General features: G+C 55.1%; 1 protein-coding gene and 1 pseudogene across 1 annotated transcript; both read right to left on the reverse strand.

Moving 5' to 3' along the window:
- Window positions 1-1,805: 1,805 nt before the first annotated feature.
- On the reverse strand, window positions 1,806-11,136 carry LOC139702780 (sialic acid-binding Ig-like lectin 11). Its single transcript, XM_071604940.1, has 13 exons — window positions 11,097-11,136; window positions 10,635-11,027; window positions 10,171-10,452; window positions 9,771-9,818; window positions 7,321-7,584; window positions 7,016-7,063; window positions 5,770-6,033; window positions 5,473-5,520; window positions 5,121-5,378; window positions 4,723-5,007; window positions 4,426-4,516; window positions 4,051-4,135; window positions 1,806-2,595 (listed from the first exon to the last, which is right to left on the reverse strand). Exons 1-13 carry the CDS (start codon window positions 11,134-11,136, stop codon window positions 2,254-2,256), a joined length of 2,448 nt encoding a protein of 815 aa, XP_071461041.1. The 3' UTR covers window positions 1,806-2,253.
- Window positions 11,137-14,732: 3,596 nt separating this feature from the next.
- Window positions 14,733-14,821, reverse strand: LOC114082117 (U6 spliceosomal RNA; annotated as a pseudogene).
- Between the last annotated feature and the right edge of the window lie 1,174 nt (window positions 14,822-15,995).

Here is a 15,995-nt window from a genome sequence, read left to right on the forward strand (position 1 = left end):
CAAAAAGGTGTGTTGAGCTCACAGTTCTGGAATTTCAAAAGCGTGGCGTGTCTGGAAAGGACCCTGTGGCACATGGCACCACAGTGGCAGGAGTGTGGGAGAAACAGAGACCTTAGAGAGACTGGAAGCCAGAGAGGGGCCCAGCAGGGGTGTGGCTCAGGGGAAGGGCACCTGGCTGGCATATGGGAGGCCCTGGGTTTGATCCCCAGCACTACAAAAAGGTGGGGAGGGGAGTCAGGCTTGCTCTTCTTGGGAGGAGGATTAATCTCCTCTGAGGACATCACCCATGAGCTAATCCCCTTCAGCAAGGCCCCCCCACCTCAGCAGCACCACGCTGTGGACCAAGCTTCCTACATGGGAACCTGGGGACTCTGAAGTCTAGCTGAGCCATAGCCAAGAGTCTCCCAAAATGTTTGACTTCATTGCTTGCTTGCTTTTCTTCTTTCTTTCTTTTCTTCCTTTTCCCATCCTGTAGCAGGATGGGAAAGTTGGAATCACCAAGTGTCCTGTTGAAAAGAGGAACAAAACTTGACAACAGTGTTCTTTTTGGTCATGGACACCATTGTGAAAAGTACTGGCACTAGGGATTGAACCCAGGGGTACTTTACCACTGAACTACATCCCAAGCCCTTTTCAATTTTTATTTGGAGACAGGGTCTCACTAACTTGCTCAGGGCCTCTCGAAATTGCTGTGGCTGGCTTCAAACTTGTGATCCTCCTGCCTCAACCGCCCTAGTCACTAGGATTATAAGTGTGCATCCCCTCACCTGGCACAAATTCTTGATGTAAAATAATCTATGGAGTTAAGTCTTTCATTTCTTATTTATAGTTTCTAATAGTTTGGTTTTTATCAATTGTATCATACATATAACAGAGAACAGGGACTGGGGTTGTGGTCAGTGGTAGAGTGCTCACCTACCACGTGTGAGGCACTAGGCTTGATGATCAGTACCACATAAAGTTAAATAACAAAGGTACAGTGTCCATCTACAACTAAAAAATATTAACAAAAAGAACAGACAGCAGGGTGAGTGCTACATTGATGATGAGAAATTTCAGATGTGATAAAGAAAGGGTTGATGAAAAATGTGTTCCTTCAGGTGTCCAGGCTGTTCTTCAGAGGGACATTAATTAGAAGGGGAAAAGACAGTCTTGATATCCTCTAACACGTGGTTGTACTATTCGCCATGACTGTTTTTGAAAAAGATTTTACCCGTTTCAGAATTCAGTATTTTATGGGACAATACTGACTGCTGTAGCAGGATGGGAAAGTTGGAATCACCAAGTGTCCTCTTGAAAAGAGGAACAAAACTTGACAACAGTGTTCTTTTTGGTCATGGACACCATTGTGAAAAGTCATTGACCAAGGGCTGGAGTTGTGGCTCAGTGGCAGAGCGCTTGCCTAGCACATGTGAGGCATTGAGTTGGATCCTCAGCACCACATAAAAATAAATAAATTAAATTAAGGTATAAAATACAAGTCATTGGCCAAGATGTGCAGTGTCCTCCTGAGGGGAGAAGCGCTGGTGAGCCTTGGCCAGGGAAGCTGAGGAGTGGCAGCCAGGGCCTTCACTTGCTGCTAGCACACGTTGGAGCCCCTGCTCATGACGCCAATGTCCACTGTGCCTTCTCACTAATGAAGGCACAATGGGAAAGAAGAAAAGGAGGAAGTGACCGTGGGAGGACCGTGTCACACTGTGTGTGGAGCACAGACTGCAAGTGCAAGGGAATTTATACGCAAATTCAGCAAAAGAAGAAGTGGAGAGGGAGAACCAACCCACAGGGCAATGGAGCTCAGCCAGAGATGAGCGGTTTACACACTTGCAATTTATTCCAGATGAACAGGAGTGACTGTGCCAAGGAGAGGTGGGGCTGCAGGAAGCAGCTGTGGAGATGGGCGTGAGGGGTAAGGAGGGACAAGGTGTCCCCCTAGCAGTTCACATGCCTGGAGGCCAGAAGGGAGAAGCAGGTGAGCAGGGGACAGCCCGACTGAGCTCTGGGAGCACTGGGAAGCAGGGGCATCCTGCAGGGTGCACCCCAACTGGGCCAGGGTGACAGATCTGGTGGGCTCCACACTAGTGCGCTGCCCTGGGAGGGGGTTCTGGGTGACGACTCTCTGCAGACACAGTCCTTTGGGGGCTTGATGCATTTCTTTCTTGATGGCCCAGGACAGTCCTGTGAGTTAGGTTGATGGGGTCTATTTTACAGAGGAGGAAGGTGAGAAGTGAAGTCATTTGCTCAAAGTGGGGCTCCTCACTGGTGATGGGGCTGAAACTGGGGCTCCCGTTCTGCCCAGCACCAGGGTGGGGCATCCTCTCTGCCTCTGCTGCTCCATGTCCTAGCAATTGTCCCTGATGTCTCTCTCCCCAGGACACTAGGGTGCTCCTGGAGGCTGTCATTGCAGATCTCCATCTCTGAGTATTCTGTCCTGCTGGTGGCCTCCTGCACCTTGGGCTCTCGAGACTCCAACTCCAGGAAGGTGCAGAAGTCGTAGTGCAGCTCCTGGGGCTCTGGCTCCTCACCCACAGCCAGCGTGGCCTCAGCAGGAGTGGGACCATGTGAGAGGATGTCCAACCAGGATGCATCCTTGGGACCCTGAAGTGGGGCAGGAGTCGGGATCCAATGAGGATGATGGGGCTAGGAAAGAGCAAGGAGGACGCACAAGCCAACCCCCAACTGAGTGTTTAGTCGCCTCTGTTCACCCCACAGAGAAGGACTGGGCGCCCTGCTCTCGTCCACCCAGTCTGGTTCCCTCAGTGCCTGGGATCGCGTGCACCTGGTGCTCGGTCAGTGCCCGTTTCACAAGCCTTCACAGAATCCACGGGGAACACTCATGGGCCCAGTTACCAGCTGGAGAAAATGGGGCTAAATAACCATTTCCAAACACAACCTTGTGAGTGGTCAGCAGGGTTCCTGGCCAGGTCTCTCTGAGTCCAGTGCCCTGTGCCCAGGGGCAGAGCGCCCCCCGCAGCAGCCCTGCATATTGCACGGGCACCTGAGCAGGCACCCTTCCGGCCTCGCCCAGTTAGTAGTGGGGAAGGACAAGCAGACATAGCAGTCACCTTCTTAGAGACACCGTCAAACAGCAAATGTGACAAGGTGCACAAGAATGGGCGGTGCCAATGGGCAGGCCTTAGCACAGGCCCGGATGCCCTCAGGGCCCACGCAGCATTTCAGAGGCCAGGCAGGCAAAGGGAACTGGGCAGCATGCCATGAGCCCACGAAACAAAGGCTACTGTGCCTTGGGACTCATCTTGCCCAGATTAGGGGTGGACTCTCTGCACCCAGCTCCTGGGAGGGATTATCTTCCCTCAGGCCCCGCCTGACAGAAGGATCTGCGTTCCCCTGGGAACCTCAGGCCAGACGGGTTGACCTACGCTTACCTATGCTAATGGTGTGGTTTATGGTGGCCACATAGGGTCATATGGCATCAGTTTGATCTTTGGAGGAGCTAGACACCAAGTGACTGAGGCCAGCCACATAGGTGAGAGTGTCAGTGTGACCAGTCCCTAGTGGAGCCTTGGATGCCAAGGCCGGGTGGAATTCTTGGTGGCAACACTGCTACCTGCTGTCAGGCTCTGGCCCTGGAGATGAGGTGCTGTTGGAGAGACTCCAATGGGACAGGACCACTGGGACCTCCTGTCACCCACCCCAGCCCTGTGCCTCTTGCTTCACAGCTGATGTCAGGCTTGGAACACGTGAGGCTTCCAACAGACCATGGCCGTTTGGGGGATATTTCTGTGGCTTCCTGCCTTGCTGAGGAGTGAGGAGAAGGGAAGGGGTGAGGGGTTCAGAGAGAAATGAAGAGACGGAGTGGAAGGGGCTGAAATGAGTCCAGGCAGTGGGTGGTCAACCTGGGTGGCCATGGCCTTGAGAGCAGGGAAGGGCCTTGGCTGGGAAGTTCCAGGACACTAGACTGGGACTGGGGCCATGTTGGTGGGGACCCAGGAGCAAAGCCTATTTGCCATAATGAGTCCCCTGGCTGTCCAGAGGTTCTGGCCCGGCCACCTGGGGAGGCGGGGGCTGGAGGACAGTGGGATCCTCACTCACCCCACAGACAGGGCCCAGGTCAACGGGGGTGTCCTGTTGTGCAGTTCCTGTTGGGCTGGCAGCTTTCTTCCTGCGAGTCTTTAACCTGAAGGAGGAGACTGGGCCACTCAGCCACCTGTGGGCTCAGACTTTGGGGTGGGACTTCTGTGGGCCCTGCTAAAATAGCCTAGAAGGCCTACCAAGGCCCAGGAGTCAGGGGACATGTCTCACTGAGTGACTCCTGGGATAATGGGCAGGGCACAGACCCCTGCTCTGATCCTCTGGCCCAAGGCCACTCATAGGCACTGGCCTGTCAGACCCTCCAGTGGGGCCTGTGGGGTCCTGGGGACACACCCTCCCTCCACACCTGGCATCCTGCCCAGGAAGAACACTCACCAGAAGACGAGGCAGGCACAGAGGGAGAGTAGAGCGACCCCACCAGCAGCCCCCAGTGTCCCCAGCAGGACTCCCCTGAGCTCTGGCTTCCCTGCAGGCAAGTGGGGTTCATGGTGAAGCCCCCTGAACCCCAGGACCCCGTCCTCCCCACACACCTGGAGCCCTTCATCCCAAACAGCCAAAGAACGAGTCCTCTGTCCACCCCTTCCATCCAGGCTCAGCCCATGGCCCCAAGCCCTGTCCTTGGTCACTCCTCAGATCCACCTCCCTAAACCTGGGCCACCACAGGCCCCTGACCTGGCAGCAGCAGGATGGTGGCGCTCTGGGTGCCCTGGGCGTTCTGGGCCTCACAGCTCAGCCTGAGGTCGGAGCTGAGCGCCCCGTGGAGGCTCAGGGAGCTGTTGGCCCAGGGCCCCGCGGAGCTGGAGGTGACCCTGAGGGAGGCATTGCTGCTGTTCCCCTCCAGCAGCCCCTCCCCCAGCCGCCAGTGCAGGGCGGGGGCCGGCCAGGCGCGGGAGGAGCAGCTGCAGAGCAGAGCCTGGGCCTCCCAGGAGCAGGAGGGTCCCAGCAGCTGAGGGGGGTCTGAGGAGCGAGGAGAAGGGTCAGCAGATGCCACCTCGTCCCAACCCAGTACGCTCAGCAGATGCCACCTCGTCCCAACCCCAGGCGTGCCCTCCCTCCCCTCCCGCACTCACAGTGCACAGAGAGGCTCAGGGAGAGGTGCTGGGAGCCCAGGGGGCTGCGGGCATGGCAGGTGAATTCTCCTCCATGCTCTGTCTGCACCCGGGGCAGATCCAGGACCCCAGCGTCTGAAAGCCACTCAGGACTCAGGGTCTGCGTCCCCCAGGTCCAGCTCAGCCTGGCTGGGGGGTTGCTGTGGGTGACACAGACCAGGCGCAGGCTTTGGCCCTCCAGGACTGGGAAGGACGTGCCATTCCTGATGACTTCCGTGACTAGGGAAGGGAAGAGGCAGAACTGACCTGTGGCCCCCTAACTTGGCCCGCAACGGGGCACCCAGAGGCCCTGCTTCCTCTCTGCCCTTCCTACCTGTCCTATTTTCTTGGGAAACCGTCACCCTCAGGTCCTCTGGAGGATCTGCAATGGAGACAGGAACCAGCTCCAGGTGGGCTGGGGCTTCCCTCTGGGCAGAGGATCCAGCCCAGGAGACTGAGGTGGTGGGAGGCAGAATCACGTGCTGGGTCCCCACACTGACTGCCCAGTGGTCTAGCAGGACAAAAGCCTGGTGCCAGGGCCCTGGGGTTCTAGGCCCCCCAGAGCTCTGGGACCCTGTCATGGCCCCTGCCCTCCTCTGCTCCCTCCCAGGGACCTTCTGGTCTCACTCACACTGCACAGAGAGGTCCAGGGTGCCCTGTTGGGAGCCCAGCCTGTTCTCTGCTCGGCAGGTGTAGAGCCCCGAATCTCCAGGCTTCACCACAGGCAGCTGCAGCTCCAGGGTTCTGGGGCCCAAGGGGCAAGACCAGGAGAGGACTCTGTCCTCCAGGACCCAGCTCAGAGTGGCCGGGGGATGGCTGTCAGCAGCACAGAGGAGCCGCAGGAACTGGCCTTTCTGGACTTCCAGATGCGAGAATTCTCCCTGGGCCACTGAGGCTGGAGAGGGACAGACAGAGACATAGACATAGACAGAGCTGAGCCTGGCCTAGGGTTCTGATGCCCTGGGCCTCTGTCTTTCAAAGCCGCTTTGTCCAGTTAAGATCACACACCATACAATGGCACTGACAGACCACGGCAGGTCAACAGTCCCATGGCTCTTATGTGTTCAGATCTGGGTCACCACAATGTTAGCTCATTCCTGCCACACCAAGAGGAAACCCCCACCCCAGCCCTTGCCCAGCCCTTCCATCCCCAGCCTAAATACACAAACCCACTGTCTCTGGATTTGCCTTCGCAGGGTGTTACATATCCACAGAATCCTATGTGTGTGGTGGACTGTGTCTGGCTGGCTTCTCTCCCTCAGCGCCATGTCTCCAGGGTCATCATGTACAGTGCCTGCCAGAGCTTGGCTCTCCTTTAGGGCTGAATTATATCCCACCATCTGAATCCACCACATTTTTTGCATCCATCCATCAGTTGATTGACAACTGGGTTGTTCCTTGATTTCTCTGAGGCTGTGGTCCTTGTCCACATTAACCACCCAATACCCGTGAGTCTGTTTACTGTTGAAGTATCCAAATCCAATTATCAGCCCTCCAAGGCCCTGGGGGGCTGATCTCCACCTCCTCCTCTCTGGCCCCCAGGCTGATATACAACTCCTGAGGAGAAGGGGCTGTTGAAACTCCCTCCCACAGTGACACCCAGCAACTGTTCCTCTTGTAAGCTCCAGGACCCCAGCTTCTGAAAGCCACTCAGGGCTCAGGGTCTGCGTCCCCCAGGTCCAGCTCAGCCTGGCTGGGGGGTTGCTATGGGTGACACACACCAGGCGCAGGCTTTGGCCCTCCAGGGTTGGGAAGAATGTGCCATTCCTGATGACTTCCATGACTAGGGAAGGGAAGAGGCAGAACTGACCTGTGGCCCCCTAACTTGGCCCGCAACTGGGCACCCAGAGGCCCTGCTTCCTCTCTGCCCTTCCTACCTGTCCTATTTTCTTGGGAAACCATCACCCTCAGGTCCTCCGGAGGATCTGCAATGGAGACAGGAACCAGCTCCAGATGGGCTGGGGCTTCCCTCTGGGCAGAGGATCCAGCCCAGGGCACTGAGGTGGTGGGAGGCAGAATCACGTGCTGGGTCCCCACACTGACTGCCCAGTGGTCTAGCAGGACAAAAGCCTGGTGCCAGGGTCCTGGGGTTCTAGGCCCCCCAGAGCTCTGGGACCCTGTCATGTCTCCTGTCCCCTCCTCCACTCCCCTCCCAGACCCAGGACCTTCTGGACACACTCACACTGCACAGAGAGGTCCAGGGTGCCCTGTTGGGAGCCCAGCCTGTTCTCTGCTCGGCAGGTGTAGAGCCCCGAATCTCCGGGCTTCACCACGGGCAGCTGCAGCTCCAGGGTTCTGGGGCCAAAAGGGGGGGACCAGGAGAGGACTCTGTCCTCCAGGACCCAGCTCAGAGTGGCCGGGGGATGGCTGTCAGCAGCACAGAGGAGCCGCAGGAACTGACCTTTCTGGACTTCCAGATGTGAGAATTTTCCCTGGGCCACTGAGGCTGGAGAGGGACAGACAGAGACATAGACATAGACAGAGCTGAGCCTGGCCTAGGGTTCTGATGCCCTGGGCCTCTGTCTTTCAAAGCCGCTTTGTCCAGTTAAGATCACACACCATACAATGGCACTGACAGACCACGGCAGGTCAACAGTCCCATGGCTCTTATGTGTTCAGATCTGGGTCACCACAATGCTAGCCCATTCCTGCCACACCAAGAGGAAACCCCCACCCCAGCCCTTGCCCAGCCCTTCCATCCCCAGCCTAAATACACAAACCCACTGTCTCTGGATTTGCCTTCGCAGGGTGTTACATATCCACAGAATCCCATGTGAGTGGTGGACTGTGTCTGGCTGGCTTCTCTCCCTCAGCGCCATGTTTCCAGGGTCATCATGAATAGTGCCTGCCAGAGCCTGGCTCTTCTTTATGCTGAGTTATATCCCACCAATTGAATCCACCACATTAGTGCACCCATCCATCAGTCGATTGACAACTGGGTTGTTCCTTGATTTCTCTGAGGCTGTGGTCCTTGTCCACATTAACCACCCAATAGCCGTGAGGCTGTTAACTGTTGAAGTATCCAAAATCCAATCATCAGCCCTCCAAGGCCCTGGGGGGCTGATCTCCACCTCCTCCTCTCTGTCCCCCCAGGCTGATATACAACTCCTGAGGAGAAGGGGCTGTTGAGACTCCCTCCCACAGTGACACCCAGCAACTGTTCCTCTTGTAAGAGGGGAATTGAGTGCTGGTTTCTGGGGTGTTGTTCCAGAGCTCTTTCTTTTTCTTCTGGTAATGGGCTTGAATGAGCCCCTTTATTTTTTATTTTCAGACACATTCTCCCTACGTTCCCCAGGCAGCCTCAAACTTGCAATCCTCCTGCCTCAGCCTCTGAGCTGCTAGGGTTATTGGCATGATCAGTGCACCAGGCTCCAGAGCTCTTCTACAGCAGCATTCCAGAGGGGTGTGGTGAGTTTCCTTCCTGATTTGGCTCCTAGACATAACACCTAGGGTCCCATTACCCATGGACTATCTCTGAAGCATCGAGTCTCTGCATGGAAATCCCCAGGAGCCAGTTACAAAGTTAGACCTCAGCCCTGCCCGGACCTCCTGAGGCAGCTGTGGAGAGTTCATAGGAGCTCCAGGCAGGGTGGGTACAGGTTCACGGGGACATGTTCCCAGAGGCATTATCAGGAAACTAACCCTCGTGCGCAGTCACGGTGGACTGGGCTAGTGAACTGTGGGACCACAGGTGAGGACACACAGTAATGACCACCACAGGCTACGTGGATGGACCTTGAGAACACGAGGTGGGGTCACATCAAGAGAGTCAAGACACTTAGGATCCTGCCGCGACACCCAGCCAAGTGGCACTTGTACAGGGACCCTCAGAGCAGCACAAAGGTGGAACCACCCTGGAGACGCTGAGCTGAAGCATGGTAAAGCCAGACACGGGAACGTTCTCCAGCCACGGGGAGGAGAGCAGTCCAGGCCCGGTTACAGGAAACCTTGTGGCCATGTGACAAGCCACACATAAGAGGGGTGCATTGTGTGACGGCCTTTAGTGGTAGGGTCCCCAAGAGGCAAAGCATAGTGATAAGGGACGACCAGGGGCTGCCAGGCCTGGAGGGGACAACCGGGAGTTTGGGCCAGGCACGGGGCTCTCTGTACCGAGTAGAGCGGGCTCTGGCCTTGGAGGGGCTGGTGCCGGCACCAATCGTGAGTGCACCAAAGGCCACCTCTATGTCACTCGAAGACGGTTGGCACTGTGTTGCAGGACTCTCACCTGCACGGAAGAGGCGAGGTCGGAGAGTGGCGCGTGTGTGTGCGTCCTGGTTACTTACACCACGGAAGGAAAAGAGGGCAAACTAAACCCTGTGGGAGATTCAGGTGTTTTGGGTAAAACTGTGAGGAAATACGGGGACAGCAGGAGGCAAGCAGTGGCCTGGGGTCCTCGAGGCAGAGGCGGGGGTGAACACGAGGCCTTTGGGGGCCTCCAGGGCCGTGTTCTCACCTACCCGGGTGGGCAGCGTCAGGGCGTTTGCGCTGTGAGCCTCCTTCTAACTGCACGTGGTGAAAGGAAGAGCTGAGGGTCCGTCCAGAGGGAGCCTCCCTGGGGTGGCTGCTGCCGGGCTCGGCTCCCTGCTGGCAGACACCTGTCCCCGCCCAGCCCCAGAGGGACACCCCGCCTACCTGGGTCACCTGCTCCAGAGATGCTGATGGTCAGGTTCTGAGGAGCATCTGGACAGAGAGACTCCATGAGGGCCACATGCACAGCTGGCCTGCGCTCCTCCCCAGGAGCCATGGAAATGAAAGAGGAAGCAGCACCCAGGTGGCCAGTGTCCTCCCTGTGTCCCCTGCAGGCCCGTGGCCTTCAGGACCCAGGCTCAGCAGCCTCTCTCAGTCTGTCCCAGCTGCTCTGACTCTCCACAGCTGTGACCCAGCCACTTCCCAGAGGTGCCCCCTCCTGGCCCCGTTGCCTTGTGGTTAGGGTTTCCCACACCAACACAGGGGGACACAGACATTCAGACCTCGGCACCCTCCCCACCCTCCGCCCCCACACAATAGCCCAGTGCCCTGGCACAGCACTCACAGGACACGCTGAGCTGCACGGTTCTGTTTGAAGACACGCCAGCCCTGGGGAAGGTCACTCGGCAGGAGAGGTAGGTGCCATGGTCCTCGGGGTGGGGCGTGAGCAGGATCTCAGAGGTGGAGGGCTCCAGGCCTGACCCCGCTGCTCTCAGAGCAGCCCCAGCCCAGGTGATACGGGGGGCCGTGGGCCAGTCACAGGCGCAAGGCATGGAGCATGTCACGTGGCTGACGTGGCCCGACTGCAGGGGCCCCTGGATGTGGATGTCTGGGGTTTGGGTCAACTCTGGGGAGGAGAGAGGGACAGACTAGATCCAAGAGGGGATGCGTGTGTGCCTCTGAGACAGACACCCCAATCCTGAACCACCAGTGGCAGCTCCACTGCCCCCTCAAGACCAGGGTCTCCCCTGGACCCTGGCGACCCTCCCTACCCACGTGTGCTGTTGGTTCCTGGGCACTTGTCCTCACCTGTGACAGTCAGGGTGAGCAGGTTACTTTCGTAAGTGTGATTCTCATCTCCTTGCTCTAGATGAAAATAGTATGTTCCGCTGTCATCCTTCCGGACCTCGGAGATGCTCAGGGAGCAGTTGTTAGCCTGGGGGTCTCCGAGGAGCCGGAAATGAAGTTTGTTCTTCACTTTTGCTTTCTTGTCTGGGTTGTTTGTGGCCACGAGATCATTGTCTTTTGCATCAGGTTTGAAATTCTTCTGTGTCTTGTACCAGGAGCCATAGGTAGGTGTGGAGTGGTTCCAGCCAGCCTCGGGGTAGGAGAAGGAGCAGGACACAAGCACACACAGACCCTCCTGCACTGTCACCGCCTCCTGCATCTGCAGCCAGTAAGACTGATTCTTCTGCAGGGACCCTGGGGGACACAGAGGCTCAGCTGCAGTCCCAGCCCACACTTGTGATCCCTGGTCCTCAGCCCACTCACCTGTCCCCAACTGAAGCAGCAGCAGGGCCAGGAGCAGCATCTTGGGGCTCAGGGGACGGTCCTGTCCTGGGATCCTCTGGCCTCTGGCTCTGCCTCTCTGAGAGGGCATCCTCAGGAGGCCAGGGGGAGGGCAACTGACCACCACAGTAGAGGAACCTCAGCAATAAGTGCCCTAGTTTCATGGTCTCCTTTTCATAAAAGTGGGCTGAAGGGCAGGAGGCCTGAGCGCCTTGCCTCAAGTGGGAAGGACCCGTCCAGCCTCTGCCTCAGGGCAGGAGTCCCTGCCTCACAGGGGAACCCTGTGTGGTGGCCCCAGGGACAGCGATGGGGGCTGCCTCACTCCCACACTCCCTCACTGCCCAGGCGAACCTCTGCTCCATGCAGGCAAAGAGCAGAGCATGACCCCCAAATCCTGCCATAGGGCTCCCCTTCGCTGACTCCAACCTGGGTCCCCATCTTGCATGCTCCCCAAGGGCCCTGGCTCCCCTGCGTACTCAGGGATATTTTGGGGTGCCGCTGCTTTGGGTTTGCTCTGAGTTTGGGAGGTGCCAGGGTGGAACCCAGGGCCCATTTGTGCCAGGCAGGCGCCCCACGCTGAGCCACCCTCCCAGCCCAGGGCTTGTGCCTTTGCTTTGGGCACTGGAGCGCTTCAGGATCCTCCCTCCACGTGGCTTCAGGGCACGACCACTGCCCACCCCTCCAAACTTCCCTTCACCTCTTCTGCTGAGGAGCTGGAGCTCCCCAGTGACAGGAGGCTTTAGCAGCTTTCCCTTCCCAGAACTTTCTAGGGGCCCAGCTGTGCCACCTCAGGGATGGAGGGAGCTGCCCCAGTCTGTGTCAGCAGGAATGTACCCGTGTCCACCCCTGTCAAGGCCCACAAGTTACCCAGGTTGTGGTTCCTCTCAGAGCGGAGATGCCTCATACCAACGTTCCCAAGGTTGCCAGGGTGACGTTTGTCCCAGTGGATCCTGGCTACTTCCGGTGCACTGTGTCCACGGCTCATGGGGCTCTGAAATTCATCTTCCACAGCCTGGATGGCTTGTCATGGCCAAGACTGGACTGCACAATCGGAACCCAAGGCCTCTCCCTCCCTAGTCTCACTCTATTGATTCCTTTTTTTGTTTTGTTTTGTTGTTGTTGGTGGTGGGGGTTTCCAGGGATTGAACCCAGGCGTGCTTAAGCACTGAGCCACATCCCCAGCCCTATTTTGTGTTTTATTTAGAGACAGGGTCTCACTGAGTTGCTTAGTGCATCGCTGTTGCTGACGCTGTTGCTGGCTTTGAACTCATGATCCTCCAGCCTCAGCCTCCCAAGCCACTGGGATTACAGATGTGTGCCACCATGCCCGTCTTGCTTCTTATTTTTTATTTAGAGACAGGGTCTTGCTAACTTACTTAGGTCCTTGCTAAGCTGCTGAGGCTGGCTTTGAACACATGATCCTCCTGCCTCAGCCTCCTGAGCCGCTGGGATTACAGGTGGGTATCACCCATGCCCGGCCTTCCACTGAACCTTGGGGGTTTGGTGGAGGAAGATAGGGTAGGCTGAATGCACTTCTCACACCTTCTCAAGGGCCTGTGATTTGTCGTTCCTGTGTGACCTTGATCAGCTGGCTGAGGTCATGTGTTCAGACTCCTCCTCTGTAAAGCTCCCTCTCTCCCCCTTGTCATACTGACCTCTCTGGAAGGAGGTCACTGTGTGCAGCCCCCCCTTAAGGGATGGGGAGTCATGCCACTCCTCCTTGAGGAATATAACATACAATTTGCCATCTCAAAATTTTGAAACGTACAGTTCTCTGGCTCTAAGCACTGCTACCTAGTTGCAGAACTTCCTATCACCCCTAAAGAAAACCTAGTGCTTGTTAAGTGGCCACGTCTCCTCCCAACAGGCAACAAAAATCCATTTCTGTCTCTAGAGTTATGATTTACCTAATCCTGACATTTCACATGAGTGGAATTATGTCATATTTGTCTGACTTCCTCCACTTAATACAGTGCTTTCCAGTTTTATAATATTCTAGCATGTATCAAATGTCATTCCATTTAAAAAATTTTTTTAATTTGTCCTAATTAGTTATACACAGCCGAAGGCATTTTGACACATCATACATAAATGGGGTGTAAGTTCTCATTCTTCTGGCTGTACATATGTAGAGTTACACAGGTCATGTAATCATATATGCACATAGGGTAATGATGTCTGATTCATTCTACTATCATTCCTGCCGCCATGCCCCCTCCTCTCCCTTCACTCCCCTCTGTCTGGTCTAGAGTACCTCTATCTCCCTCCCTTATTGTGAATTGGCATCTGAATATCAGACAAAACATTTGACCTTTGATTTTTCGGGATTGGCTTACTGTGCTTGTCATATCCAGTCCACCCATTTACTGGCAAAGCCATAATTTCATTCTTCTTTAAGACTGAGTAATATTCCATTATGTACATATACCACATTTTCTTTATCCTTCATCTGTTGCAGGACACCTGGGTGGGTTGCATAGTTTAGCTATTGTGAATTGAGCTGTTATGAGCATTGATGTGGCCACGACACTGTAATATGCTGATATTAAGTCTTTGGGGTATAAACCTAGGAGTGGGATGACTGGGTAAAATGGTGGTTCCATTCCAAGTTTTCTGAGGAATCTCCATACTGCTCTCCGTATGTTGTACCAATCTGCCATCCCAGCAGCAACGTAGGAGCAGACCTTTTTTGCCACATTCTTGTCAACATTTATTGTTGTTTGTAATCTTGATAACTGCCATTCTGACTGGAATGAGATGGAATCTCAGTGTAGTTTTGGTTTGCATTTCTCTAATTGCTAGAGATTGTGAACATTTTTTTCATATATTTGTTGATCAATCGTATTTCTTCTGTGAAGTGTCTGTTCAGTTCCTTATCCCGTTTATTGATTGGGTTATTTGTGGGTTTGGCGTTAAGTTTTTTGAGTTCTTTACATATCCTGGAGATTAGTGCTCTATCTGAGGTGTGTGTTGTGGGAAGCCACTCCAAGAGCACGCACCTTTACGTCCTGATGCACCACGGGGATCTGAAAGATCACTTAGTCTGGCGCCTAGTGCCGTGACTCGTGACTCAGTCTTTTCCCTCACTCAGATAATAAGGTGTGGCCCTGGGAGTGGCCCTAGGAGTCGGCGGCACACAGAGGGGTTGAGCTGCACTCACCTGTTCCCTTGTAATCCTACCCCTTGCCTCATTTGAGTGGCTTCTCCCCAATGAGAGGGTTCAGCCCGTGCTCCCCTCTCTCTCTCTCTCTCTCTCTCTCTCTCTCTCTCTCTTTCCATGGACCCCTAAGGTCGGAGGAGCCGTCACAGGACCCAAAGAAAAAGGTATTTCTCTGTCTGTGTGATGATTTCATGCAGCCCGGGTCACCTGGAGTGACCCTGAGTGTTCGAGTTGTGGAACGTGACAGCGTGTGGTAAAGATTTTCTCCCCTTCTGTAGGCTCTCTCTTCACCTTACTGTTTCCATTGCTGAGAAGAAGCCTTATAGTTTGATTCCATCCCATTTATTGACTCTTGATTTTACTTCTTGTGCTTTAGGAGTCTTGTTAAGGAAGTCAGTTCCTAAGCTGAAGAGGTGAAGATTTGGGCCTGCTTTGTCTTCTATTGGCACAAGGTCTCTAAAAATATGGAACGTGCCATTCTTGCGCCAGGGCCATGCTAATCTCTGTGTGGTTCCAGTTTTGACATACGTGCTGCTGAAACAAGCACTTCATTCCTTTTTATGGCTGAATAATATTCCATCCTATAGATAGAATGTTGATGACTTTTTTTTTTATCTGTTTGGTTTGTGGTGCTGGAAATATAACTGAGGGACCTCCCACATGCTGGGCAAGCACCCTATGAGTGAGATAAAAGCCCAGGCTCCAGGGTATTTCTTATTGACTTCTTAATGTCCCATCCCTTAAAGTTGAAGAGTCTTGGAGGTAGGCAGTGCAGACCCTCAGATGGTGCCCAGGTGAGGGATAAGGTGAGGAGGGGCCAAGCAGCTATCTGGGGGTGGAGGAGGTGGAGCTGAGGTACCAATCACCGGCCTCCACATGGACTCTATTATCCCAACAGACTTTACTTAAAAAACACAAAATCTAAGATAAAATTATTAAGAGTTTCAAGTTGGTAACCTCAGAGCTTTCAACCCCACTCCTGAAGCTCTTCTGAGTGCCAGCCCCTGAGAGGCTGCCAAGCTTCTCGCTGGGCAGCCTGAGCTGGGTGTGCAAGATGGAGGGGGGCCAGTGGCCAGGGGCAACATGCAGGGCGGAGGCCTGGTGGGTGCTGGGTATGCAGAGGTGAGCCCTCTGCAACAGGACTTGTTCTCCTCTCTGCCTGTGTGAGTGAATGAAGCCCCCATCACCCCACAGGGGGCCACTACTGGCTGTTTCCCCTGCCAGCCCCACTCTCAGGACCTCTTGCCCCGGGGCTGAGCCAGAATAGGTCCTGCATGCCTGAGCCCAGTCCTTCCTGGTGCCAACAACTCTGAAACAGGAAGTCAGAAGAGAGGATCTTTCAGGCACTGATTTGCATGAAGATGGGCTCATGGCATGCTGCCCAGTTCCCTTTGCCTGCCTGGCCTCTGAAATGCTGCGTGGGCCCTGAGGGCTTCCGGGCTTGTGCTAAGGCCTGCCCATTGGCACCACCCATTCTTGTGCACCTGAGAAACTTATGTGACTCCATTTTTAAAAATGAATAAATAACAGCCACTTCTACCTCAAGGCCTGTCCTAAGGAAGGGGGTGTGACCCTTGTCCTTTGAAAAATCCACAGAGCAATCCTAAGCACATACCCACCCTGCTGAGTTGTTTGTCTGTAAATAACAGGAGAGGTCTGAGGCGCCAGGTGTCCCTGACTCAGTTAGGCTAGGTGAGGACCCATAGCAACCCCCTAGCAAC

The sequence above is a fragment of the Marmota flaviventris genome, chromosome 18 (assembly GCF_047511675.1).
Source record: "Marmota flaviventris isolate mMarFla1 chromosome 18, mMarFla1.hap1, whole genome shotgun sequence".
Lineage (NCBI taxonomy): Eukaryota > Metazoa > Chordata > Mammalia > Rodentia > Sciuridae > Marmota > Marmota flaviventris.

Bases quoted from the DNA above. Each gene is read 5' to 3' on its own strand.
- LOC139702780 (XM_071604940.1), bottom strand. From the start codon at position 11,136: ATGCTGCTCCTGGCCCTGCTGCTGCTTCAGTTGGGGACAG. The intron at 11,028-11,096 runs GTGAGTGGGCTG...TGTGTCCCCCAG, and splicing joins GCTGCTTCAGTTGGGGACAG to GGTCCCTGCAGAAGAATCAG. The intron at 4,136-4,425 runs GTGAGTGTTCTT...CTCCTCCTTCAG, and splicing joins TGTGCCTGCCTCGTCTTCTG to GTTAAAGACTCGCAGGAAGA.